Consider the following 22,497-nt stretch of genomic DNA (forward strand, 5'->3'; position numbering starts at 1 on the left):
AGAGATTGAGATTGAGCAGGGGGAGGTGCAGAATCCTATACCAGCATTGTCCATGACTGTTAAACGCTGGGAAAACTCCAATATCCATCAAATGTGGAAGAGATGCTTAAATGTGGCTTATTCATACTGTCAGCACGGAGCCTGACGTGGGGCTCGAAGTCACAAACCATGAGATTATGCCCTGAGCTGAAACCCAGAGCCGGTCGCTTAACTGACTGAGCCATCCAGGTGCCCTGTATTTTGCCCTTTAAACGTCTTCTAAATGGAACCTGGTTTAGGTGTTGTTCCTTTAGCAGCATTGATGTTTGTGAGGTTCAGCGGGTGTCATTACATGTTTGGCCGTCTTTGGACTTTTGCATCGTATCTGGAATAAGGGTGGAAATGGGTCACAGGACCCAGGGTTTATAAAATCTTTCTCTGAGTGCCTTCTAAAAACTTAATGAACATGTGGCAAAGATCGTATTTAACTCACTAATTAAGACACTACAACTGACCCAAATCCCTGAGCACTTTCAATATGTATTGTTAATTATTAAAAAGAAATATTTTTCTGCCCTTGATAAAATCTGACAAAACTCACTTTCGCACACGTGCGTGCGTTTAGGTTGCATGAAGGTAACTTTAATGCTCTGCAGTTTGAAAAAATAGAGATAAATTTCCTAGGTATCTATTTTGCACTTTGCCATTTTTGAGGGGAGGGGCAGCGTAGTTCTTTTGATGGCAGTGAGGTAAAGAGAATTTCTTGATCCTGCCACAGAATAAAAAGGTAGGCCATTGACTGTCTTCAAAAAGGAACCCTGCCCATCTTCCTCTGCCTTTGAATTTCTGTGAAGTTGGCAGAGGGGTGGGGAGGAAGCGGTAAGCTGACCAGAAATAAAAAGCAAGGAGTCTGTGCTGTTTCCTTGACGTGATGAAGGTCCCTGTCAGGGATTTAGAAACCTGAGCCAGCAGATGAAACCTGTGTCATTTGTGTTGCCGGTGCCAGAGATAACGCCAGCTCGGCCCCTTCCCTGGCTAACAGCCGCTTTCATTGTCCGTCACCCACATCCCCTGCCTGCTTGTCAGCACAGAGCGACTTCTAAACAAATACGGGCACTAGTGAGAGACGGGAATGCCTTTCTTCCCCACTCAAGGAATTTCATGTCATGGTCATTAACAGGAAATAGAGGGAAGCATTCCACTGGAAGGAATTTATCTCTGTGGGATATAAAATTGTTGATTGAAAAAAAAATCCAAGTTCATTTTAAAAGTACAGAATTTTCCAAGTATGTCACAGGCTTCTGATACATTCATGTAGTTTGGAAAATTTTTGTCTTGATGTTCAGGAATTGAGAGTTTGGTAAGGCAAAATGTAACACAACATCTCTTTTGGGGTTGTTCCAGAACTTCCATTTGTAGGCTATCAGATTGACTGAAGGTAGAGTAGAACTTTTCCTTAACTTCAGTATCTGAGAGAGTCTTTGTCCTGGTTGGGTTTCTGGAGAAAGAAGGCAACCGCTCCAAAGATAAGATAATGACCACATTTAAAAATTCGAAGTGATGGAGAGTGTCTGACCCCATTGACGGTGTTTCTTTGTGCCGCTGGGCTATTTGCATATCAGAACAGAGGTGGCTTGATGGTGAGGACACCCAAACCATATCTGGGCTACCTGTCATCAGAAGTGGTTCGTGTCTCTACATTGTGAGCAGAACAGAGTTCTTCATTCCTTTTTACATGAGTGGTTCTCAGCTGTGACTGTACATTGGCATCATCCGGGGAGCAGTCCCAACCCCTGAGATTCAGGCAGATGGTCTGAGTACAGCCAGGGCAGGAAAAATAGTAGAAACCTCTCGTGATTCTAAAGGGTGAGAGCCATGATGTAGACTCCAGCTGAGGTTTAGAGCAGTGTTCCCAAAACTTAAGCCAGCAGTGTTCCTCCTTTGCCAGGTCTTACCAGTTTTACTTACTTAAATATTTCTTTTTAAAATGACGTGGTACTTTTGTGTGCACATACAGTAAAGTGCACGGGAGCATTAAGCGTATGGCTCTGTGAATTGTCGTACACGGAAAACCCATGCTGCCAGCATCCAGTCAAGAAAGAGAGTATTGCCAATACCCCAGAGTGCCCTTCATGTCTGCCCCCAGTCTCCATTCTTCCTTCCTCCCCGCCCCCCCCACATTAACAACTGTCTTGATTCTAACATTATGGTTGTAGTTATGCCTGTTTTTGAACCTCATATACACAGTCATGCAGTATGTATTCTTCCGTGTTTGGCTTCTTTTCCACAAAGTTATGTTTGTGAGATTCATCAGTATTGTTGTATTTAGAATAATTCTTTTTCAATGCTCCGTGATATTCTATTGTGTGAATAAGCCACATTTAGGCATCTCTTCCACATTTGACGGATATTGGAGTTTTCCCAGTGTTTGATAGTCATGGACAATGCTGCTATGACCGTTACTGGCCATGTCCCTTGGTGCACACGCGCGCCCATACCTAGTGGGTATATACCTAGGAGCTGAATTACAGGGATACAGGATATTCATGTGTTCAACTTTAGGAGACGTCAGTTCTAAAGCATTTGTGTCAATTTATACTCCCATTCGCAGTGCAAACCTTCCTGCTGTTCTGCGTCCTCACCAACTCTTGGAATTGTCATCCTTTTAATTGTAACGATTCTTGAGGTTGTCGAATAGTATTTCATTGGTTTTTTTTCTTTTTAGTTTGGAAATTTTCAAATGTACAAAAAGTGGTCAAATGCTGACCTTCCCACATGGTCTCATCACCAGGCTTCAGCTCATAGTTAATCTTGATTGATCTGTAGCCCTCATTATTCCCCTCCCAGATTCTTTTGAAGTTAATTGCAGACCTGCTTTTTCATCCATAAATATTTCAGTATGTGTCTCTGAAAAATAAGGACTTAAAGGAAACCCCATTGTACCACTGTCCTGCCTAGAATAAACAATATATTCCTTAGTATCATCAAATATCTAGTTAGTATTCAAATTTCCAGTTGTCTTGTGTCACAGTGTGCTTTTTCTTTTTTGAAGATTTTTTTAATTATTGTTTGAATCAGGACACAATCTATCTGCATGATAGATTAGTTGATATGTGTCTTCTATCTTTTTAACCTATGGGTTTCCCTTACATTTGTGTTCTTTCCTTGTACATGAATTTGCTGGAGACTGGGCTCACACCCAAGGGCTGGCAGAAAGGATGCTGAGGTCTGTGGGCACATGTTACCTGGAAGCGGAAGGACAGAGCAAGTGTTGTGGGAAAGGCAGTCAGTGAGCTGGGGCCCTGTGGTGTAGTGTGGTGTGGTGGGAAGAAGCTGGTCTTAGAACCAGAAGACTTGCACGCTTGTCCCAGGTCTACCACGAGGGAGGAAAGGACCCTTTGCTCCAGTTCCCGGAGCTGACTTCCCCTCTGTAAAATGACCTAAAGAGTCCTCACTCTGGCTGTTTCACGGGGCTAGGTTGGGATGTGGTGGCACCTCCTCTTGTCCTCACGATACCAGTGCAGGATCAAATGAGGCAGTGACATGCAAGCCCTCCACAGACTGGCAGGAGGGCTGCTTCTGTGGGCTAAGAGGCTGCCACAGCCAGAGGTAAACCTATAAATAGTATGTTCCTACTGGTGTGGCCCGCGGCTTTCCTAAATGTAGGGACTCCTTCTGTACCCATCTTCAACTAGTATGACCCAAGGATGTTTTCCTCCTTGTCTTTGAACCGATGACATGTACAGTGACTTAAAATTATTTTCTTGTTGATGTAGAATTCTTGGAAAACAGATGCATTAGCTGTTAACTTACCTGTGGTGGGCATGGTTTCAAAGAAAGCCATTTGTATCTCTAGACTCAGACTTTAGGAATTTGGGAGATTTTGTGCATGCACGTGTGTGTGCGTGTGTGTGTGTGCTTTCAGAGCAACTGTGTTCAGTGGTATGCGTTTGTTTTCCTGTCTTAAGAAAACCTTTATTTGCAGGGTGTTTGGGTGGCTCAGTTGGTTAAATGTCCCACTCTTGATCTCAGGATGGTGAGTTCAAGCCCCTGTGTTGGGCACCATGCTGGGTGTGGAGCTTACTTATAAATAGCTTACTTATAAATACATACATACATACATACATACATACAAAAATCCTAGCAGAGTTAAAAAAAAAAACGAAGAAAATCTTCAGTTGTTAGTAATTATCATTGCTTTGTTAGAAAAACTCATGGGGCGCCTGGGTGGCTCAGTCGGTTAAGTGTTTTACTCTTGATTTCGGCTCAGGTCATGATCTCACGGTTTGTGGGTTCGAGCCCCACGTAGGGCTTAGTGCTGACCATGCAAAGCCTGCTTGGGATTCTCTCTCTCTCTCTCTCTCTCTCAAGATAAATAAACTTAAAAAAATTTAAAAAATTTTTTAACGTTTATTCATTTTTGAGAGACAGAGAGACACAGAGCATGAGCAGGGAATGGGCACAGAGAGGGAGACACAGAATCTGAAATAGGCTCCAGGCTCTCAGCTGTCAGCACAGAGCCCGACACAGGGCTCGAACCCAGGAAATGTGAGATCATGACCTGAGCCGAGGTCAGATGCTCAACCGACTGAGCCACCCAGGTGCCCCAAACTTAAAAAAATGTTTAAAAGAAAAGAAAAACCCAATTTTCTTGTTGTTATTTTAATGTGTTATTAAAGCATTATATATATGTGTGTGTGTATGTATGTATCCACATACATATGTGGATACATACATACACACAGGAAGAAAACATAATCATAGGTATACAGCTCAGTGAGTTTTCATAAAGTCAGCATACTCATGTACCCTACACCCAGATCAAAAGACCAGTACTAGAACTCCAAAAGCTCCTTGTGCCCCCTCCAGTCACTCTTCCCTGCAGGGGCATGCCTGTGTTGACTTTGGAGGCAAAAAACCTTTGATCCAGATGAGGCCTGGGTTTCAGGGTTGGGGTGTCATGGTGGACCTGGGCTATTGCATCACATGGCAACTTCCTTAGAGATCTTGGGCATTACGGAGAATATGCAGAAGTATCTGTAGACAGATTTCTTAGGTATTGGATGGTCTGCCTGATGGCACTCCCTTTCCCCTTGAGTATCTTCCTGCATCCATCCATTTTTGTGTGTGGCTATTGACTGTCTAGCAGAGGGGGAGTCAGGTCTCCAGAGTCCCCGCAATCCCATGTGTGAGTGCTGGGTGGGAGGCACAGGTTGCCATGGGAGTCATTGGAGGGTAGAGAAGAAGGGTGTGTCAGGCAAGCTTTCTAGAAGGAGTAAGTATTTCAGCTGGGGAGTTGGCAAAACCAGAAAGGAGGGAAGAGTACTTTAGGCAGCAAAAACATTATATAAAAAGGCACTGAGACCATGTTGTAAAAATTAATTTGGTAACAATTCTTTGTTTGCCAACAACATTTATTGACTAGCTTATGTGGTTGATGTTTCGAACAAGGAGAGACATTTGCCTTCACTTATAATATTCTAATCTGAAAACTGTGAATGCTTTATTATAGGGTGAGGGGGGGTTGTTTTGGGGTTGTGGCCTTGGAAAACTTCTAGAACAACCCACTGCAAAAGCTGAATGACAACTGGGTATTTCTTCTTGGGGTGTGCACCAAGGGTCAATCAGAGGCCCAGAACATTTGGCAGGTCACATATCACTTGCTGTTGGCACGGACCTCTAATTAACATAGCATACCTAGCTCAGGTCTGTTGGTGACACAAGGGATGTAAGGAGTTATTCCATTGGTTCTGAAATTATTTTTCAAGAATCAAAAACACAAGAAACAAGGGTATATGTAGTTGCTGCTCTAGTGGAGTAGAATGGTTGGGGTTCAGAGATTGGATTAGAGGCTAAAGCTCAATTTCACCCCCTTGAGGTGGAACAGATGGCGGATACAATTTTGAGAATTGTAGCTTGTCTAATTAATTCTAGATTTGAACCGAGAAAATCCCTTTGAAAAGTTGAAATAAAATTGTCTGCGTTCTGACTAGCTCCTCCAGTTTACAGTTACAGTATTTTCCTATCCAGTACTTTTCTACCCTTGGATGTACATTATTAGTAAGGCTGACTTGTCAGTCGTTATGACATGGAAGGTTTGTGGCTAAAAAGGCTATTAAGGACTTACGTAAGAGAGAGAGGGAATACGAATCTGTGAGAGAGAGTTCTGCTTCTTACTGGAGCTCACCTGCCGTCTCTTCCAGGGCTGCGGATAAAGGAGACCAAAGAAGTTTATGAAGGCGAAGTCACAGAGCTGACTCCGTGTGAGACAGAGAACCCCATGGGGGGATACGGGAAGACCATTAGCCATGTGATCATAGGACTAAAAACGGCCAAAGGAACCAAACAGCTGAAAGTGAGTATGTGTTTGTCCTCTGTTTTCTCTTGCCTCAGAATCTCTCCGCACTGCATGGCCTTGGGCAAGTGGCGTAACCGCTCAATGTCCCATTTTGCTCTGTGCGCTGTGGGTGATGATATGTCACAGGGCCGTTTGAGGATGTTTCGTGTACAGAGCAGTACCTAGAATAGGGCAAGTACACAGGGAGACTCAATAAAGATAGCTCTTGCTTTTCTCATTCACTCCTGTGAAACTGTGCATTAAGACATGAGCTGCGTGCCTGCCATTGTGTATCCTGTATTGTGACCATGTGTCAAAGGTCACAGGCCTGTCTCTGAACCTGTGGATTAATTTTTCAGATATCAGTGCCCATGCTTCCAGAAAGAAGCAGCGGTGACTAATCTGGTAAGAGTCGTGTAGGATGACGAATGGACATCTCAAGGGGCCAAACACAGAATCCTGACTGCCAATTCCTTTTAGGAGTCAGGGCCCCGAAACCTATAGTAGCTTTAGCAGTTGGTTCTGCTCAGGCTACAGCTTTGTGGAGAAACCATAGTGGTGGCAGCGTGGGCCCTCGATTACGCTCCTCAGACACTTGTCTGTCAACCTTGAGGATGCGGGTGGCAGGGGCACCTGGGGGAAGAGTGTGGTTTGGAGGCAGACAAAGTCTGAAAGAGAGACCAGCCTCTGCTGCTGACAGCGGTGTGGCTTTTGGCAAGTTACTTAATCTCTGAGCAGTAGTTTCTTGGTCTGTTAAATGGGGATAATGGTTGCCTATCTCATGGAGTTCTTAGAAGGATATAAAAGTTGTAGCTTTGGGTGTAGCCCCAGTTACCTAGGAAGTGGTAGCTGTTGACGTTACTGTGAGAGCCTTCAGTTAGAGAAATGGGACGATTGGGATTGTAGGTATTGTCTTATTGCTATTTATAATAAACAGTATTATAATAGTTATAAAAGCATTATAGCTCTTACTTACTGGATGTGGCAGGCCCGGGCAAAGTGCTTTAACAAATACTTCATTTGTTGTTATTTATAGCTTTCTACATGTGTATGTGCCACGTGTATAGTTTCCCTCATGTTACAGATAAGGGAACTGAGCCTGCATAAAGAGGTTAATAAGCAGGTGTCCTAGGGTCCTACAGCCTGTTAACAGGGAGAGCAGACTCTGCATCCCAACTGTTATGCTGTCCCTCCAACTTGCTGTGTGACCTTCAGGAGTCAGTTGAACTCTCTGGGCCTCTGGGTGCCCATCTGTGAACTGTGGTAGGTTGACCATATAATGTCTCCATCTTCGCTCTCTTCTGCAATTTTATGGTTCTTTGATCCTGTAAGGTGGTTTCTTGGTCACTGCTTTATGGAGATCATAAAAATGTCACTTCTTCAGAGGGTCATTTTTCTTTTTTCTAACAGGGTTTCCATCTCAGGAGCTTGCCTCTGCAAATATCTCTTTTAAACCTCCCCCTCATCTCTCCCATTCTGTATTAATTAGATTTCTTAGTAGGATCTGCCGCCTTTCCAGTAATTACATCTTCAGTCAATTCATTTGGGAAATTAACTGATATTAAAGTGCTTAAGGCAAAAAAAAAAAAAAAAAAAGGACCCCTCCCCATTGTAGGATAGCTGAAGTCAGGCCTGCTGTTTACATTCCTGCCCTCCATCAGGCCACTTTGCACAGTTTCTTCAAGAAAATAACAGAAGCGGGGCACTTGGGTGGCTCAGTCAGTTAAGCATCCAACTCTTTTGTTTCAGCTCAGGTCATGATCTCACAGTTTGTGAGTTTGAGTCCCACGTCGGGCTCTGCGCTGACAGCAGGGATCCTGCTTGAGAGTCTCTATTTCCCTCTCTCCCTGCCCCTCCGCCACTCATGCTGTCTCTGTCTCTCTCCAAATAAACAAATAAAGCTTAAAAAAAAAAAGAAAAAAAATAACACGAGAAAGAAAATAATTTTTTCTTCTTCCCAGATGAGTACTTCTAGCTCCTTTGAGCATATGTACAAAATACTTGGACAAACAGAGCTCAAATAGTTGGTGTAGGGGGGCGCCTGGGAGGTGCAGTTGGTTAAGCATCTGACTTCAGCTCAGGTCATGATCTTGATGATCTTGCAGTTCGTGAGTTCAAGCCCCGCATCAGATTCTATGCTCACAGCTCAGAGCCTGGAGCCTGCTTTGGATTCTGTGTCTCCCTCTTGCTCTGTCCCTCTCCTGCTCATGCTCTGTCTCTCTCAAAAATAAATAAAGATTTAAAAAATTAAGAATAAAAAAGAGAAATAGTTGGTATAGGTATTGATTTGTGAAGGAGAATACCATATTTGCCATCGTTATCACGTACCTGCCTCATGCCAGACCTGTGTCATAAGCTCTGCTCTTTGTGCTCTAGGAGGTTACCAGGCCTCACCACGCCAGTGACACAAAGCCCCGAGGTTGTTCCTGTGGTTACTGTCTCTAACAGCTTTATTGAGATTTAATTTTAAATAAAATTCACCCATTTTAAGTGTACAACTCTAGGAATTTTAATCTACTTACAGTGGTACAACCATCACCACTGTCCAATTTTAGAACATTTTCAGCACCCCAAAAGAAACCTCACGCCCATTGACAATAGTGCCCATTCCCACCCACACCTCCTGGCAACCACTAATCCATTTTCTGTTTCTGTGTATTTGTCCTTTCTGAACATTTCATGTAAATGGAGTCATACAAGCATGTGTTCTTTTGTGTCTGGGTTCTTTCACGGAGTCCTAGATTTTTACTCTTTAATTTTGAGACAAAGTTTTTTTCGCATTATGAAATATAAAGTTTAACTGAGAAACAGGTGTCCTTGAAGTTTAACAGAGAGAAACTTCCTATTTTTTTTTAGTTTATTTATTTTGTGAGAGAGAGAGAGAGAGAGCACACATGAGCAGGGAGGGGCACGCAGAGAGGGAGAGAGAGAATCCCGAGCAGGCTCCATGCTCAGCACGACATGGGGCTCAATCCCACAACTCTGGGATCATGACCTGGGGCGAAATCAAGTCAGACAGACGTTTCACCAACCAGGTGCCCCAAGAAACTCATGTTTAAATCCTGACTGCTGACAAAAGATGCTGTCCTAGAATATTAACATCAAAGGTATCCTGAATCTAGATGATCCGGAGAAAAGCAGCAGTCTGCAAAATACGCTCCTCTCCTTTTCTGGAGATTTAAGCAGGCAGGTCCGAGAACAGACATGGATTTGAATTAAAAGGCCTGGGAAAGATCCTGGTTTGTGTTTCCCTTTGGATATTTACACCTGGGTGCTGCTGTGTAGATGAGGAAACTGAGGCTCAGAGAGCCTTGTCTAAAATCACGACCACAAAGTGCCAGCCGTAAAGAGCAAGCAGGTTCCAGCAGGTGCTTCACTTGCAGGAAGTTCCACCCCCACCTGAGGTGAGGAGGAGAAGAATTGAAGCAGGGAGAGCAACCCCAAAAGGGGGCATTAGGGCCTGTGGTCCCCTGGACAGCGTAGACCTCACCTAAAAGCAGTCAGAGCCATATTTGCCATTTTGTGACCTCAGGAGTAAAAGGAAGGAGAATTCTAGATCTCCTCTTGTGCTCTCCTTGGGTGCCCTCACTCTCCTGCTGTCTGTAGGACACGCATCCCCAAAGCCAGTGTTCTCCTATATCCACTCAACACACACACGCGCACACACGCGCGCACAAATATACTTTCTCCATATAGTCATGAGGTAGCTACAAGTCTCTTGTGGAAAGGTACCTTACGGTGAGTTGGAAATAAATATTGTATTACAGTTCTCTGAGCCCCATGTTTTTGGGTTTTTTCTTTTTTTAAAGCTGGATCCCAGCATTTTTGAAAGTTTGCAGAAAGAGCGAGTAGAAGCTGGAGATGTGATCTACATCGAAGCCAACAGTGGGGCTGTGAAGGTGATGCTATGACTGGTTTGCGCGAGGAGGCCTGGGTTACAAGGGGGTTGGTTGTTTTCTTCAGGGGGTGCGGGGTGCGGGAGGGGGCTGGCATCTGGCACGATGCTGATGGAAGGTCAGCAGTTGCCCCTTTAGGTTTAATAAAGTTTGCTTTCCCTTTATCTTCCTGCTTTAACCTTCTCATGATTAAAACAGACAGTCTGTTCGAAAAATACTAAAACCTGCGTAGAGGGGGAGTACAGGGTGAGAAAGCAAAACAACTGTAGTCATTTTCAAATTGAAATGTGCAGCGTATTTAATCTTCCTTTTATCTCTTTGGTATTTTCTTCCCAAGATATATGCATGTGGAAGGGGATGCTGCATTAGTTGGCATTCTTTTTATATCTGATTTTCAGTGTCCTGTACAGTGTTCCTCACTGTTTAATGGATGAGCATAATACTTCATATCATACGATAAATCACCCACCTACAAAAGAGTCTGAACAGCTCCCTCCGTCTCCAGTTAATCTACTGGATTTGCCCTTTATCAGGAATTGCATACAGTTAAAAGAAAGAGAGGGGGGAAAGATTCTTGGAGAAAGTATCAGGTGTTTTTCAACTGGGTTTTTGGAGCCCAGTGATGAGCAGATAGCTTCCTTCTCTTGGCAGCAGGGGAGTGGGGCATATTTGGAGTTTGTCAAGTAGGCTGTCAGGCCTGCGGTTGGGAACTGAGACTTTTATCTCACTTAGCACTGTGCCATTTGGGGACTTGGCAGTGAAAACTCACTAGGCACTCGGGTTTCTCTCTTTTTGCAGAGGCAGGGCAGGTGTGATACCTACGCCACAGAATTCGACCTTGAAGCTGAAGAGTATGTCCCCTTGCCAAAGGGGGATGTGCACAAGAAGAAAGAAATCATCCAGGATGTGACCTTGCATGACTTGGATGTGGCCAATGCACGGCCCCAGGTGCTGCCTCGATGCCGGCGTGACCTGGCACACGAGCCCTTTTGTGTGTGCACGGAAGCCCTGGGAAGCCCTGGGAATGAATTGTCAGACTCTTGCTGCCCGTTTCTTAGGGCAGACGGTCCTTTTCTATCTGTAATGTTCAGCAATTAACATCGACATGAGCTACGAGCGACTCCTTTGTTCCAATTCAAATGCTCTAGTCACAGATGATTTCGTGTGTATTGTTTCTTATCCCAGCCAAGCCTCTGGCCCTGAGCTAGCCAGCTTCTTCTGTGGCTTCTCTCCAGCATCGGGCTCACGCTCATGCCTGGGATTCTCTGGGTGTTAACGGTGGAGGGCAGGAGTGTTCTTTGAGACCTTTGCAGGATTTCAGAAAGCCCGACAAAGCTGTGTCTTCCCCCCCTGCTTAGCAGAATCTTCAGTGTTTCCGCTTTGAGCAGGAATTATGTCTGCTCCTCATGCCGACAAGATGGATACTTACGCCTTGACTGATAAACATGGGGGAAATATAGTATGACTTTATGACATCTCTGGGAAATGTGTGATTTAAAAACCCCACCCCTTCCCTGCTGCTGGTCTTTCAGTTCAATTTCCTCTTGATCTTAAGAGAGTCTACCTCCTCACCAGCAGGGAATAGACTTTCTAACTTGAAATTTGACCCTTGGTGTTTGCCCCTTGGAGCCTTGGCCAAGAGATTGGTGAAGAATTGTCTCAGACCTCCAGGTCCCTCAGTGTTAGAATGGCTGCCCCCAAACCAGCCTCCTGGGAGTGTTTGCCTTAGTTAGAGTGTTTGGCCAAGAGTTGGGAGTCAGGGATTGTATCACTCCGACACTAATGAGCTCAGCCAGTTAGTCACTCTGTGTCCCCGGGTTTTCCGTGATTTAGGGCTATCTGGTTTTGAGTTCCCTCCTCTGTGAAGAAGGCATTATAGTTCTTGTCCTGCAGGATCAAGTGTTGTAGGTTCTCAGGAAACATTTGCTACATTTTACAGCTGAACATTTAGCGAGCACCTCTGTGTCACAGGGCGTGGCAACAATGGGATCTCTTAATCCCGTGCAGGTGACAAAACAGCACCTCTTGCTGATGGCACTGGGAGGGGCTGGGGGGACGGTCAGCAGTGGGCAGGTGGTGAGCAGCTCCAGACCAGGACTACGTTAATGTGACTGTGTACTCGAGTCTAGTAAGGAGACACAGGAACGTAGATAAGTATGTCCTAACGCTTCCTTCCACAATCCCTGTGTCCCCAAGGGAACCAGAGCATCGGCAGAGGGCAGGGGCCTTTGACCTGAACTTTACGGGTAACTGGCGCTTCCCAGAAAAGAGATGGTGCTTCCTGGCAGGTGGACTAGAGTATGCCAAAGCACGGAAAGAACGTGGGTGTTCAGAGGAGGGTACAGTCCTGTGTGGCTAATCAGGGAGTGCTGATTGGAAAGGAAATGGCTGGAGAGGGAGACTAGGCCGGGCCCCACAGAGCTGGTACTTCCCACGAAGGGTTTTGCTCCTTCTTGCAGGCCGAGGGGAGCCTCTTAAAAATCCCTGTGGACGCTCCTCACGCTTTCCGTTGTGGGGGAGGGGTGGGGGAAGCGGTCTGGCTTCTCCACGCCTCAGGACCCTGTGTCCAGTTGACAGTGGTAACTGGTGTGATGGAGGTGGTGACGATGAGACTTTTGCAGGTGCCTTAGAGAGCGGGACTGACTGTGTAAATCTTCTGTTTTGCAGGGCGGACAAGACATCCTGTCTATGATGGGCCAGTTAATGAAGCCAAAGAAGACCGAAATCACAGGTAAGAGAAATAGTAAGGCCTGTGAGCAAGATGCTGAGCTGTAGGGCCCTGGATTCTGGCATAGCGTGAGAGGCTTTTCAAGTGAATCCCCGGACCTGAGGAAATGCCTTGGGACAGGTTCTTTCTTCCTCTTCATTCAGAGCCTGACCAGCTCGTGGCTGCTTTAGACAGTTGTAAATAAAGCACACTGTGTGCTGTCTGGCCCCAAGTGCTAGCACGGCCTCCTGGATGCACTTAGTATCCTTGCACTCGTCTGTGAGATGGGGGCTGTCACAATCTCCTGTCCCTTTGAGGTCCCAGAAATGTGGGTTGTATCGGGCCAGCCGTGCAGGACAGCTCCTGCCGGAGCACCCTGAGCACGGCAAGCCCCGCCGCCTTAGTTCCCTGCAGCCACCCCACAGCTCCCAGCCTGCCCCGCTCAGCCTCCTGGGCCCTTCCCAGAGTTTGGCAGGGATGTCGCTGCTCCCTTGTGGACCTTGGGTGTCGTCTCTTCTCACCCTGGTGAGGACCCTGCCTCTCCTTCTCACCTGGTACATCCCTCTTTTTTCTAATTACCACCTATGGCTCTGTCACCCTGAAAGGTTTTCTGTTTCACGTTAGCCCATGGAATGATCTGACACCTTTCTATTAGAGTTGCCAAGACCAGTGTCTGTGCTGTAATCATTTTCACCATGCCTCCTCTTCTGACCAGCCCTGCCTCAAGGCTCTGGTGGCAGATGTGGCATCCGATCTTCCTTTTCTGTGTTTGTGAGCTGCTCCCTCCTGATGCTAGTGCAGGGGCTGGGCAGGAGAATGAGAACCGTGACCTTAGACGGTCCTCTTTGACGCTGAGAGCCCTGCCCCTCTAGATCTCTGAAGTGGGACCTTTCCTCAGAGCCTGCAATTCTCCCAGATTTCCTGCCAGAGAGGCTTGTGAGAGGCCTGTTCACGCACCCTGTTCCTTCGCCTAGGCACTTGATTGAAAGTTAATTAACCTAAGCTTTGTCTACAGGGCCAAAAGAAAGGGTCATTTCCCGAGTGCAGAATGGAAAAATTTGCATATGAAAACTCACTTCACGCAGGGCTCCCCAACTCTGGGATGTGGCAGGGCACTAGGTGGGTGGATGTGAGCAATAAGGCAAAAGGTGAGAAGTGCGACTGGGGGGAGGTGTGTGCCCTTGTGAAGACCTGCAAAACTCAAAGCCATTTACAGACTTAACAGGACATGTTGGCAGGGGAAGCTGCCAGTTCTGTGACTTCTACGTGGTGATTATCCCTATTTTCAGATGATGGCACTGAAGCGGGGATGTAACCTGACAAAGGTCACACAGCCAGCAGTAAAACTGGGCTCCACACTTGGGTTTGGGTCAAATTTGGGGGGGGGATGAGGAGAAAAGGTGACCACTCCCACCACCTGACCTTGCCTGTCTACTCCTGCTCTCTCCTAGACAAACTTCGAGGGGAGATTAACAAGGTGGTGAATAAGTACATCGATCAGGGCATCGCTGAGCTGGTTCCAGGTGTGCTCTTTGTTGATGAAGTCCACATGCTGGACATCGAGTGCTTCACCTACCTGCACCGGGCCCTGGAATCTTCTATTGCCCCCATCGTCATCTTTGCATCCAACCGAGGCAACTGTGTCATCAGGTAGGGTGGCTACCTGCCAGCCATGAGACTTTTTCACCCTCCGTCTGGGTTCGTGTTTTCCTCTGGGATCACTTTAAACCCGTAACATCATGAGTGGGGATGGAAATGAAGGAGGTCACATTCATTTCGAGAGAAACCTGTCAAAGTGGCCTCTGCCTTCACAGGTAGTTCATGCATCAGCCTCATACCATCATGGCCATCAAAGGCAATAGTCACCCTGTTGCTGAATATGAGGGCCTCCCACATGGTCTCTGGGGCTACGGTGTGGTGTGATTTGGTCCTTCAGTTGGAGTGGGCAGAGGTCAAGTCAGACAGGCTGGCCTCCAGTGGTCTTACATATGTTGACTTCTATCCTCATACTAGCTGTAGGCAGTAAGTATTTTTGGCTTCATCTTTTAGATAAAGAAACAGAATGGCAGAATAACTTGCCCCTGGTCATAAAGATAGGCCGAGGACCCAGATCTTTCTGATAATGAAACCAGTATTTTCTCTCTATCCCAGATCTTCTTGGAGCCACACTGGCGCCTGCACCCACTCCCAACCCCTTTGGCCTGCTTTTGGGAAGGGGGTAGATGTTCAGGCCCGGAAGGCACATGCCCACATGGTGCTCCACCCTGCCAGGGCTGGGACCAGGGACTTTCTTGAGGTTCTTTTTCTCCTGATTACTCTGGAAGCTTCTGAGCCCCTGAGAACAACACACTGTCTTCCTAGCTCTCAAGGGCCCTGGACTTGGTCGTTTTCTTGCTCTTTTGTTTGAATGTTGGGGCCTGGTCCCAGCAGTGCTGGGGCGTGGAGCGGGGTGGCAAGGAGCCCTTTTGAAGCCTGCAGCGAAGTCGTGTGGGTGAACAGAGCCCTGGAGGCTGCCAGCTCCTGGCAGCAGGGCTGGTACGAAAGAGACCCTCAGGCCCATGACTGTCTCAGCACAGAGCTGGAGCCAAACCAAGTGAGGAACCCAAATTGCTGATTCACCTAGACTTGCCTCTGAGTGATGGCGGGTCAGATCCAGGCGTTTAGCTCACTCTTGACGGAGAAGCTTTGTCTCCATTGAGATTGTTCAGAAGCTGTGCGGCTGGCTGTGGGGCAGCTCCCCTCTCAGGTGATCACTCTGGCTCCGAATTAGGATTTGTGAGTGTGATTCAAGTTCATGTGGCAGCAGCCTGTAGTCCCTCTTTAAATCCCTGTAATGCTGTCTTGACAAGATTATCATCACAGGTGTTTTCTGCATCCTTGGGAAGAAGGCAGCTTGTTCCAGGGCTGGGCCAGCCATTGGTGAGAGGAGCTGGCTACCTGGGCAGCTTCTGGAAATGGGGATGTGGCCTGGTGCCCGGTGAGCCTGGCATCCCTGCTGCACAGACCCTGTAGGTTTGCCGGACTTTGCATGCTTTGGGGAGGCCTGGCTTCGGTCTGAAAGTTGGTGAAAGGCTCAGCCTGGAGTGATGGCTCCCCCTGCTGGGGACTGCTAACAGGCTCCTCTCCCTTACGGCTGAGCAGCCTGGCAGCTTCTGACAGGAGCAGAATCCCTTAGGACTCAGACTACCTTCTCTCAGACCCAACCCGTTCAGAAAAAGAGCGCACGGTGAGGCAGCTCTGATCTCAGAACATGCCCAATGGGCACGGAGCTCTGGTCCGCCTGAAACCTGGGATACTTGGCCTCAGCCCCTCCAGACTGATTTCATCAAGGGCTGCTAGAGGTTGTGGCTGCCTGCTGCCGCCAGACCGCAGTCACCCACCTGGGAAGAAGATGCTTGGGGTGTGAAGCTCTCTGCTGGGGCCACCAGAGTTGGGGTGTATGCTCTCAAAGCGGGTTGTGGTGCTAAGCCCTAGTAGGAATTTTGTTATCGTGGTGTTGATAATAATAGTGTCAAATTAGCAACAATAAAAATAATAGCTAACGTGTATCGAGGAGTCCTTCTGTGCACCAAGCACAGAAGTTCACACCTCAACTTACTGAGGAAGGGACTGGTTCTCACCGTTCAGATGAGGACACTGAGGCTCCACCAGGATGGGGGACTTGGCTAAGGTCATACAGCACAGAAGGAAGGCTGGGATTTGAATCCAGTGTTGACTGAGTGTAGATGTGAAATGATGAAATTTCTGGAACATTGGCACAGTGTTGGCAACATCTGACTCGCTTCCCAGCAGACTTTTTCCTAGAGGGGTGCTGTTGAGCCTCCTTGCCCTTGAGACCCTCTATGACCTCCAGAGCTCGAAAGAAAAGGGAAGAGGAGGAAGCGCCCAGTAACTGAGGGCTTCCTCTGTGCCAGAAACTGTCTAAAGTACTTGACATGGGTCATCCCATGTAGTCTTGGGCATCTGACAATCCTGTGAGCAGGTGATGTTATTTCCAGGTGCACACGGGAGGGAGGTGACATGAGTGGGCCACAGGCCTGAGGGTCAGCTGGCTCCAGAGCTCCTGCCACCCCTGTTCTCCTGTGTTGCTTCTGGTCAGTGTGTGTGTGTGGTGGGGGGGGGGGGCGGTGGTAGGTTGAGCTGGTGCAACGAGGCTTGACCACCGCCAATGAGTGGCCCCCTCGTCCTCTAGGTCATGGCTCCCTGTGCACAGGGGAGGGGGAACCATTCCTACAGCAGCATCTGGCACTAAGTTTCTTCCTTGAGGCCTTAGGCTCCTCCTGGGAAGAGATGACACCCCTGGGTCCCCAAGGAGGTGCACTTGTACTGCTGTGCCTTAGCTCCACCCTCCCTTGCTTCCCTAAGAAGTCCCCTCTGTGCCAGGACCCTCAGCCATTAAAGGAGAGCCTGACCTTCATCCCAGCTCCCAAAACTTGGGAGGTCTTCTTTTCTTGTGGGGAAGAGCCCCCTGGGGCTAAGAAGTCTTCAGAGGAGTTTCTCTCCACTTTGTTGCACCAAAGAGCAAGACTTAGGAAACAGCGTCGTCTCCATTCTGTGTATTCCTGTGGCAGAAAATGGCAATTTTTTAAAAATGTTTATTTATTTCTGAGACAGAAAGAGACAGAGCATGAGTGGGGAGGGGCAGAGAGAGAGGGAGACACAGAATCAGAAGCAGGCTGCAGGCTCTGAGCTTTTCGCACAGAGCCCGACGTGGGGCTCAAACTCACAAACCGTGAGATCATGACCTGAGCCGAAGTCGGTCGCTCAACCGACTGAGCCACCCAGGTGTCCTAAAATGGCAATTTTTTAAGAAAACAGCTTTATGGAGATAGAATTCACACACAACATAATTCACCTATCTAAAATGTACAATTCAGGGGTTTTTAGTATATTCACAAAGTTGTATAACCATCACCACTATCTGTCTTAGAGTATTTTCATCACCACAGCAAGCAGTCCTATGCCAATCAGCAGTTACCTGCCATGCCTCATCCCCCAACTTAGTTTCCCTCATCACTCTTCCCCACAGTCCCTGGCAGCCATTCATCTACTTTCTGCCTCTGCATTTGCCTTCTCTAGACATTTCATATAAACTTCACCATACAATCTGTTTTCTTTTGTGCCTGGTTTCTTTGACTGGGCATAATGTTTACAGGGTTCATCCATGTTGTAACATGTGTCAGTGTTTTTTGGTCTTTAAGGCTGAATTGTATTCCATACTGTGGAATATTTAATAGCACATTCACCCATTCATTAGTTGATGGACATTGGGTTGGTTGTTGGGTTGTTTTTACTCATGGCTATTATGAATAATGCTGCCATGAACACTTGTGTACAACTTTTTATGCAGACTTAGGTTTTTATTCTCTTGGGTACCTACCTATGAGTGGAATTATTGGGTCAGATGGGAACTCTTTTTATTTTTTTTTAAGTTTATTTATTTTTGAGAGGAAGAGAGAGAGAGAGAGCAGGAGAGGGGCAGAGAGACAGGGAGAGAGAGAATCCCAAGCAGACCCTGCACTGTCAGCATGGAGCCTGACACAGGGTTTGAACTCCAGAACCGTGAGATCGTGACCAGAGCCGAAATCAAAGAGTCAGACACTTAACCAATTGAGCCACCCAGGCGCCCCCAGATGGGAACTCTTTTTAACCTTTCACGGAACTGCCAGACTGTTTCCACAGTGGCTACACCATTCACCACTACACAGCAGTGTCTGAGGGTTCCAGTTTCTCCACATCTTTGACAACACTTGTTACTGTCTGTCTTTTATTTTATAGCTTTCCAAGTATGAAGTGGTGGCTTACTGTGGTTTTGATTTGCTTTTCCCTGGTGGCTACTGATGTTAAGCATCTTTTCATGTGCTTATTGGCCATTTGTACCTCTTCTTGGGAGAACTGTCTATTACTGTCCTTTGCCGCTTATCTTATCCGGGTTACTTGTCTTTTTATTAGTGAGTTGTAAGATTTATGTGTTCTGCACACTAGACCCTTACCAGATGTATGATTTGCAAATATTTCCTCCCATCCTGTGGGTTGGTTTTTTTTTTTTTTTTTTTTTTTTTTTTTTTTCAGTTTCTTGATGGTGTTTTTATGTTTTGATGCAATTCAGTTTTTCTGCTTTTTTTTTTTCATTGCTTGTGTTTTTAGTCTCATCTGTGAGAAACCATTGCCTAATTTAAGGTCACAAACATTTACATCTGTGATCTCTTCTAAGCATTCTATAGTTTTAGCTCTTAGGTTTAGGTTTATGATCATTTGTAGTGAATTTTGTGTTTGGTCAAGGAGGAGGCCTGTCCAGCTTCAGTCATTTGCATGTGGATGTCCATTTGTCCCAGGACCATTTATTGAAAAGACTTCTTTTTTCATTGAATTGTCTTGGCAGCCTCTTCAAAAACTCAAATGGTTTTCTTCGTAGCACTGTTTCTGTGTCCACTGAGCCAGGGTTCAGTGTGCTTATGGGGATTACCCTTCACATTACCAGAGAGGTGTCCTTCACTGCATTTCCTGTCATCAGAAAAGCTTTGTGTTATCTGTGTCCCCGCAGTTACAGGGTTATATAAAGGAGCAGTCAGGCAGTGGTTCTCAGCCGGGGACATTTTTACTTGTCACAACTCATGGTGCTACTGGCATCTAGTAGGTAGAGGACAGGGATGCCACTGAAGATCCTGCAATGCACGGGATAGTCCCCTACAAAAAACTGATTTGATCCGAAATGTCAAAAGCGTCACAGTGGAGGAGTTCTGAGTTGTAGTAAGAGGGAAGCATTCACAAATGAGTCAACCATTTACACTTGTAGGTGTAGCTATAGGATAAATAGAAGTGCAGTTACCTTGTTCTTGCAGATACACCATATTGGATTTGAAGGAGAATTAGGCGTCTGGTGTCACAGCCCAAAACCGTGTGCCTGGAAGAGGCACAGCATTAACACCATTTGAACAGTTGTCAAATGGCCTAATGGTGAAATCAATATTGGGCTGGGGCCAAAGCCAGAAATGAGCCTCTGGGTACAAGAATAAATCTGCAGTTTTAGCCAAATGTAGTTATTACAGTTTATTATTAGCAATTTCATAATCTAATAGTGCAATTATGGCAGCCTTGTCAAACGGTGATTGCTCTGCACGGAGAGCTCCTTCTGGGCTCACCACCTGGGCAGGAGCTGGTAAGTAGAGGCTTCCATTCCTGGCCCACTTAGTGTGATGGACTCTTTTTGCAGAACAGAATTCCAGAAACCATTTTTCACTAATAAGTTTTCTAAAAGAAACTTTGTACCTAAGATTCATAGCTTGGACAAATGTTTTGGCTTTAATTCCTAAAAATGCTTAGCAGTCTTTAAACAGACTTTTTTGTTTAAATTTTTAGTTTTGTGGACTCAAAACTATAAGAATTTTTTTTCCTTTTTTTTTTTTGCATAAAAAACAAAATCAAATTAAATTTTTAAAAATCAGAAATAATTTGAAAAAAAAAACAAAAGAAAGGTGCAGATCAACTGAAAAGAGTTCTATGTTTTGGTGAGCACATTTATTGGAAGGGTTGGAGAAAAATAAAAATGCCCTTTAGCTTGAGAATTTGTGGGTTCTCTGCAAATCGACTCCTTTCAGGAGTGGAGGAATCCTTGGTTCTTTCTTCATACCAAAATTTACGCAGTTTTCTCTTTTGAGTGTCTTCTGTAGTTAAGGAGGCACTCCTACAGACTCTCCTATGTCCCGCGGTCAGTTCTTTGTTTCAGCCAACTCTCAGTGGTTGGGCAACTACTACAACACCATCTTCCCGAACAAAGAGCATCGGAATATTCCGTTTCGCCGATTTATGTCTCTTTGCATGTGTCCTCATCAGTTTCTGTAGTAGTCGCCGTCTCTCCCACATCTCCTGATACCATATTTAAATGTTGAACATAAGCATATAATCTGCCTCAAAGCTCTCTGTCATTTGTCATCTTTGTGTAAGGTCACGTGTCCAGGCTGAGCCTGCGGAGACCCAGGGGCTCTTCTGAGGTGCTGGGGGTTTGCTGCTGGTCCACTTGTCTGCCGTGGGTCAAGTCCCTATGAGAATTCTTTTTTTTTTTTTAAGTTTATTTATTTAGAGAGAGAGGCGAGTGAGGTGGGGGTGGGGCACAGAGAGAGAATCCCAAGCAGGCTCCATGCTGGCAGTGCAGAGCCTAATGCGAGGCTGGATCCCACAAACTGAGATCATGACCTGAGCCGAAATCAAGAGTCAGATGCTTAACGTACTTGAGCTGCCCAGGCACCCCCTCCACGAGAAATTCTTAGTGCACTGTTACAAATACTGTTCTTTTGAAGTTTAATTAGGGAGTACTTCATCTTTTCCTCTAACCATTTCTTCTTTATACTTTCTATGTTTGTTATTATATCTGAATGGAAAGTTATTTACCACAAGTGTTACAGAATTTGGGATATCTTAACGTGGCAAAGTTGAGATCTTTTAAAGAGTTCCCGAGAATTCCCAAGAGAAATCCAAAGTAAGACTTAAAAAAACTGAACTTGCGGCCTAAACAGAATCAGATACTTCAAAATTAATTGTAGTTTTAATTTTGCATGTGAAGATTGCAAGCATACCAAATACTGAGATTTGAATCATGATAGAATTTACTCTTTATAATTCTTCCTTGTTACTTTGGATATCTTTTTTTGGTGGAAAAGATTTGTTTTCTCTAAAGTTACCTTAATATTTATATTTGCTGTTAGTTGACTTCCCTATTTATTTTGAAAGGTCTTAATTGTTTTTTCATATTAGATTTAACAATTATTCCTTAAGGATAGCATTTTATTCTTTCTTTGAATTGTTTGTATTTGAGAAAATGTATATAATGGAATTTGCAATTTTAGTTACTTTTGAGTATACAGTTCAGTGGCACTAATTGCATTCACAGAGTCGTACAACCATCCCACCACCCATGTTGAAAACTTTCCCATCTCTCCAGACAGAAACTCTGTACCCATTAACCAGTGAGTCCCATCATCCCCTTCCCCGAGCCCTTGGTAACTTCTACTCTACTCTGTGTCTATGAATTTTCCTTTTCTAGGTATTTCCTACCAGTGAGATCCTGCGGTATCTGCCCTCTTGTGACTAGCTTCTTTCACTTAGCATCCTGTTGTAGTGTGCATCAGAACATTTTATTCTTGCAATGATAAATATACATTTATACTTCGACTGATGACCTGATAGAATTTCAACACAAAGCTTTCTTCACTAAAGTTGTATTTCTTGAATGTTCACTTATGTTTGAAACTGAATACTCTGATGTTAACAGCTAAATCCAGATGACCTTCCTTGTTCTTTGTTCTGTTGATGAGTTATGACCATGGACTCTGCAGCCTGGCGCAGGTTTAGGGACGCAGGAACAGCGCCGATGTAGACCTACGGCCGCTCTGACACCAGTGGCTGCGGTGGGAGCCCGTGGCACATCGGGCTTCCGGACCCTATGGCTGAGGCCAACCTCATTTGCGACCAGGTCTGCCGGGCACACGGCCTATTGGGCACCTGGAGTCTTGGGGCCTTGTGGGTCGGCAGGACTCCCCTCCTGGGCTGCTCCTCCCACGACTTGTTTAAGGACTCGAGAG

General features: G+C 45.9%; 1 protein-coding gene and 1 pseudogene across 2 annotated transcripts in view; one reads left to right on the plus strand and one right to left on the minus strand.

The window, feature by feature from the left end:
• Positions 1-22,497, plus strand: part of RUVBL1 (RuvB like AAA ATPase 1) — a 43,989-nt gene that overhangs the window by 14,881 nt on the left and 6,611 nt on the right. Inside the window, exons 4-8 of one of the 2 annotated variants that reach the window (XM_045494013.1) lie at positions 6,183-6,334; positions 10,126-10,215; positions 11,011-11,160; positions 12,880-12,943; positions 14,371-14,569. In XM_045494013.1, coding sequence (XP_045349969.1) covers positions 6,183-6,334; positions 10,126-10,215; positions 11,011-11,160; positions 12,880-12,943; positions 14,371-14,569 — 655 coding nt within the window. The remainder of the gene's footprint in view (positions 1-6,182; positions 6,335-10,125; positions 10,216-11,010; positions 11,161-12,879; positions 12,944-14,370; positions 14,570-22,497) is intronic. The other variant, XM_045494014.1, reaches the window with a different exon arrangement.
• LOC123604871 lies at positions 20,642-22,342 on the minus strand (annotated as a pseudogene).

This window comes from Leopardus geoffroyi, chromosome A2 (genome assembly GCF_018350155.1).
Source record: "Leopardus geoffroyi isolate Oge1 chromosome A2, O.geoffroyi_Oge1_pat1.0, whole genome shotgun sequence".
NCBI lineage: Eukaryota > Metazoa > Chordata > Mammalia > Carnivora > Felidae > Leopardus > Leopardus geoffroyi.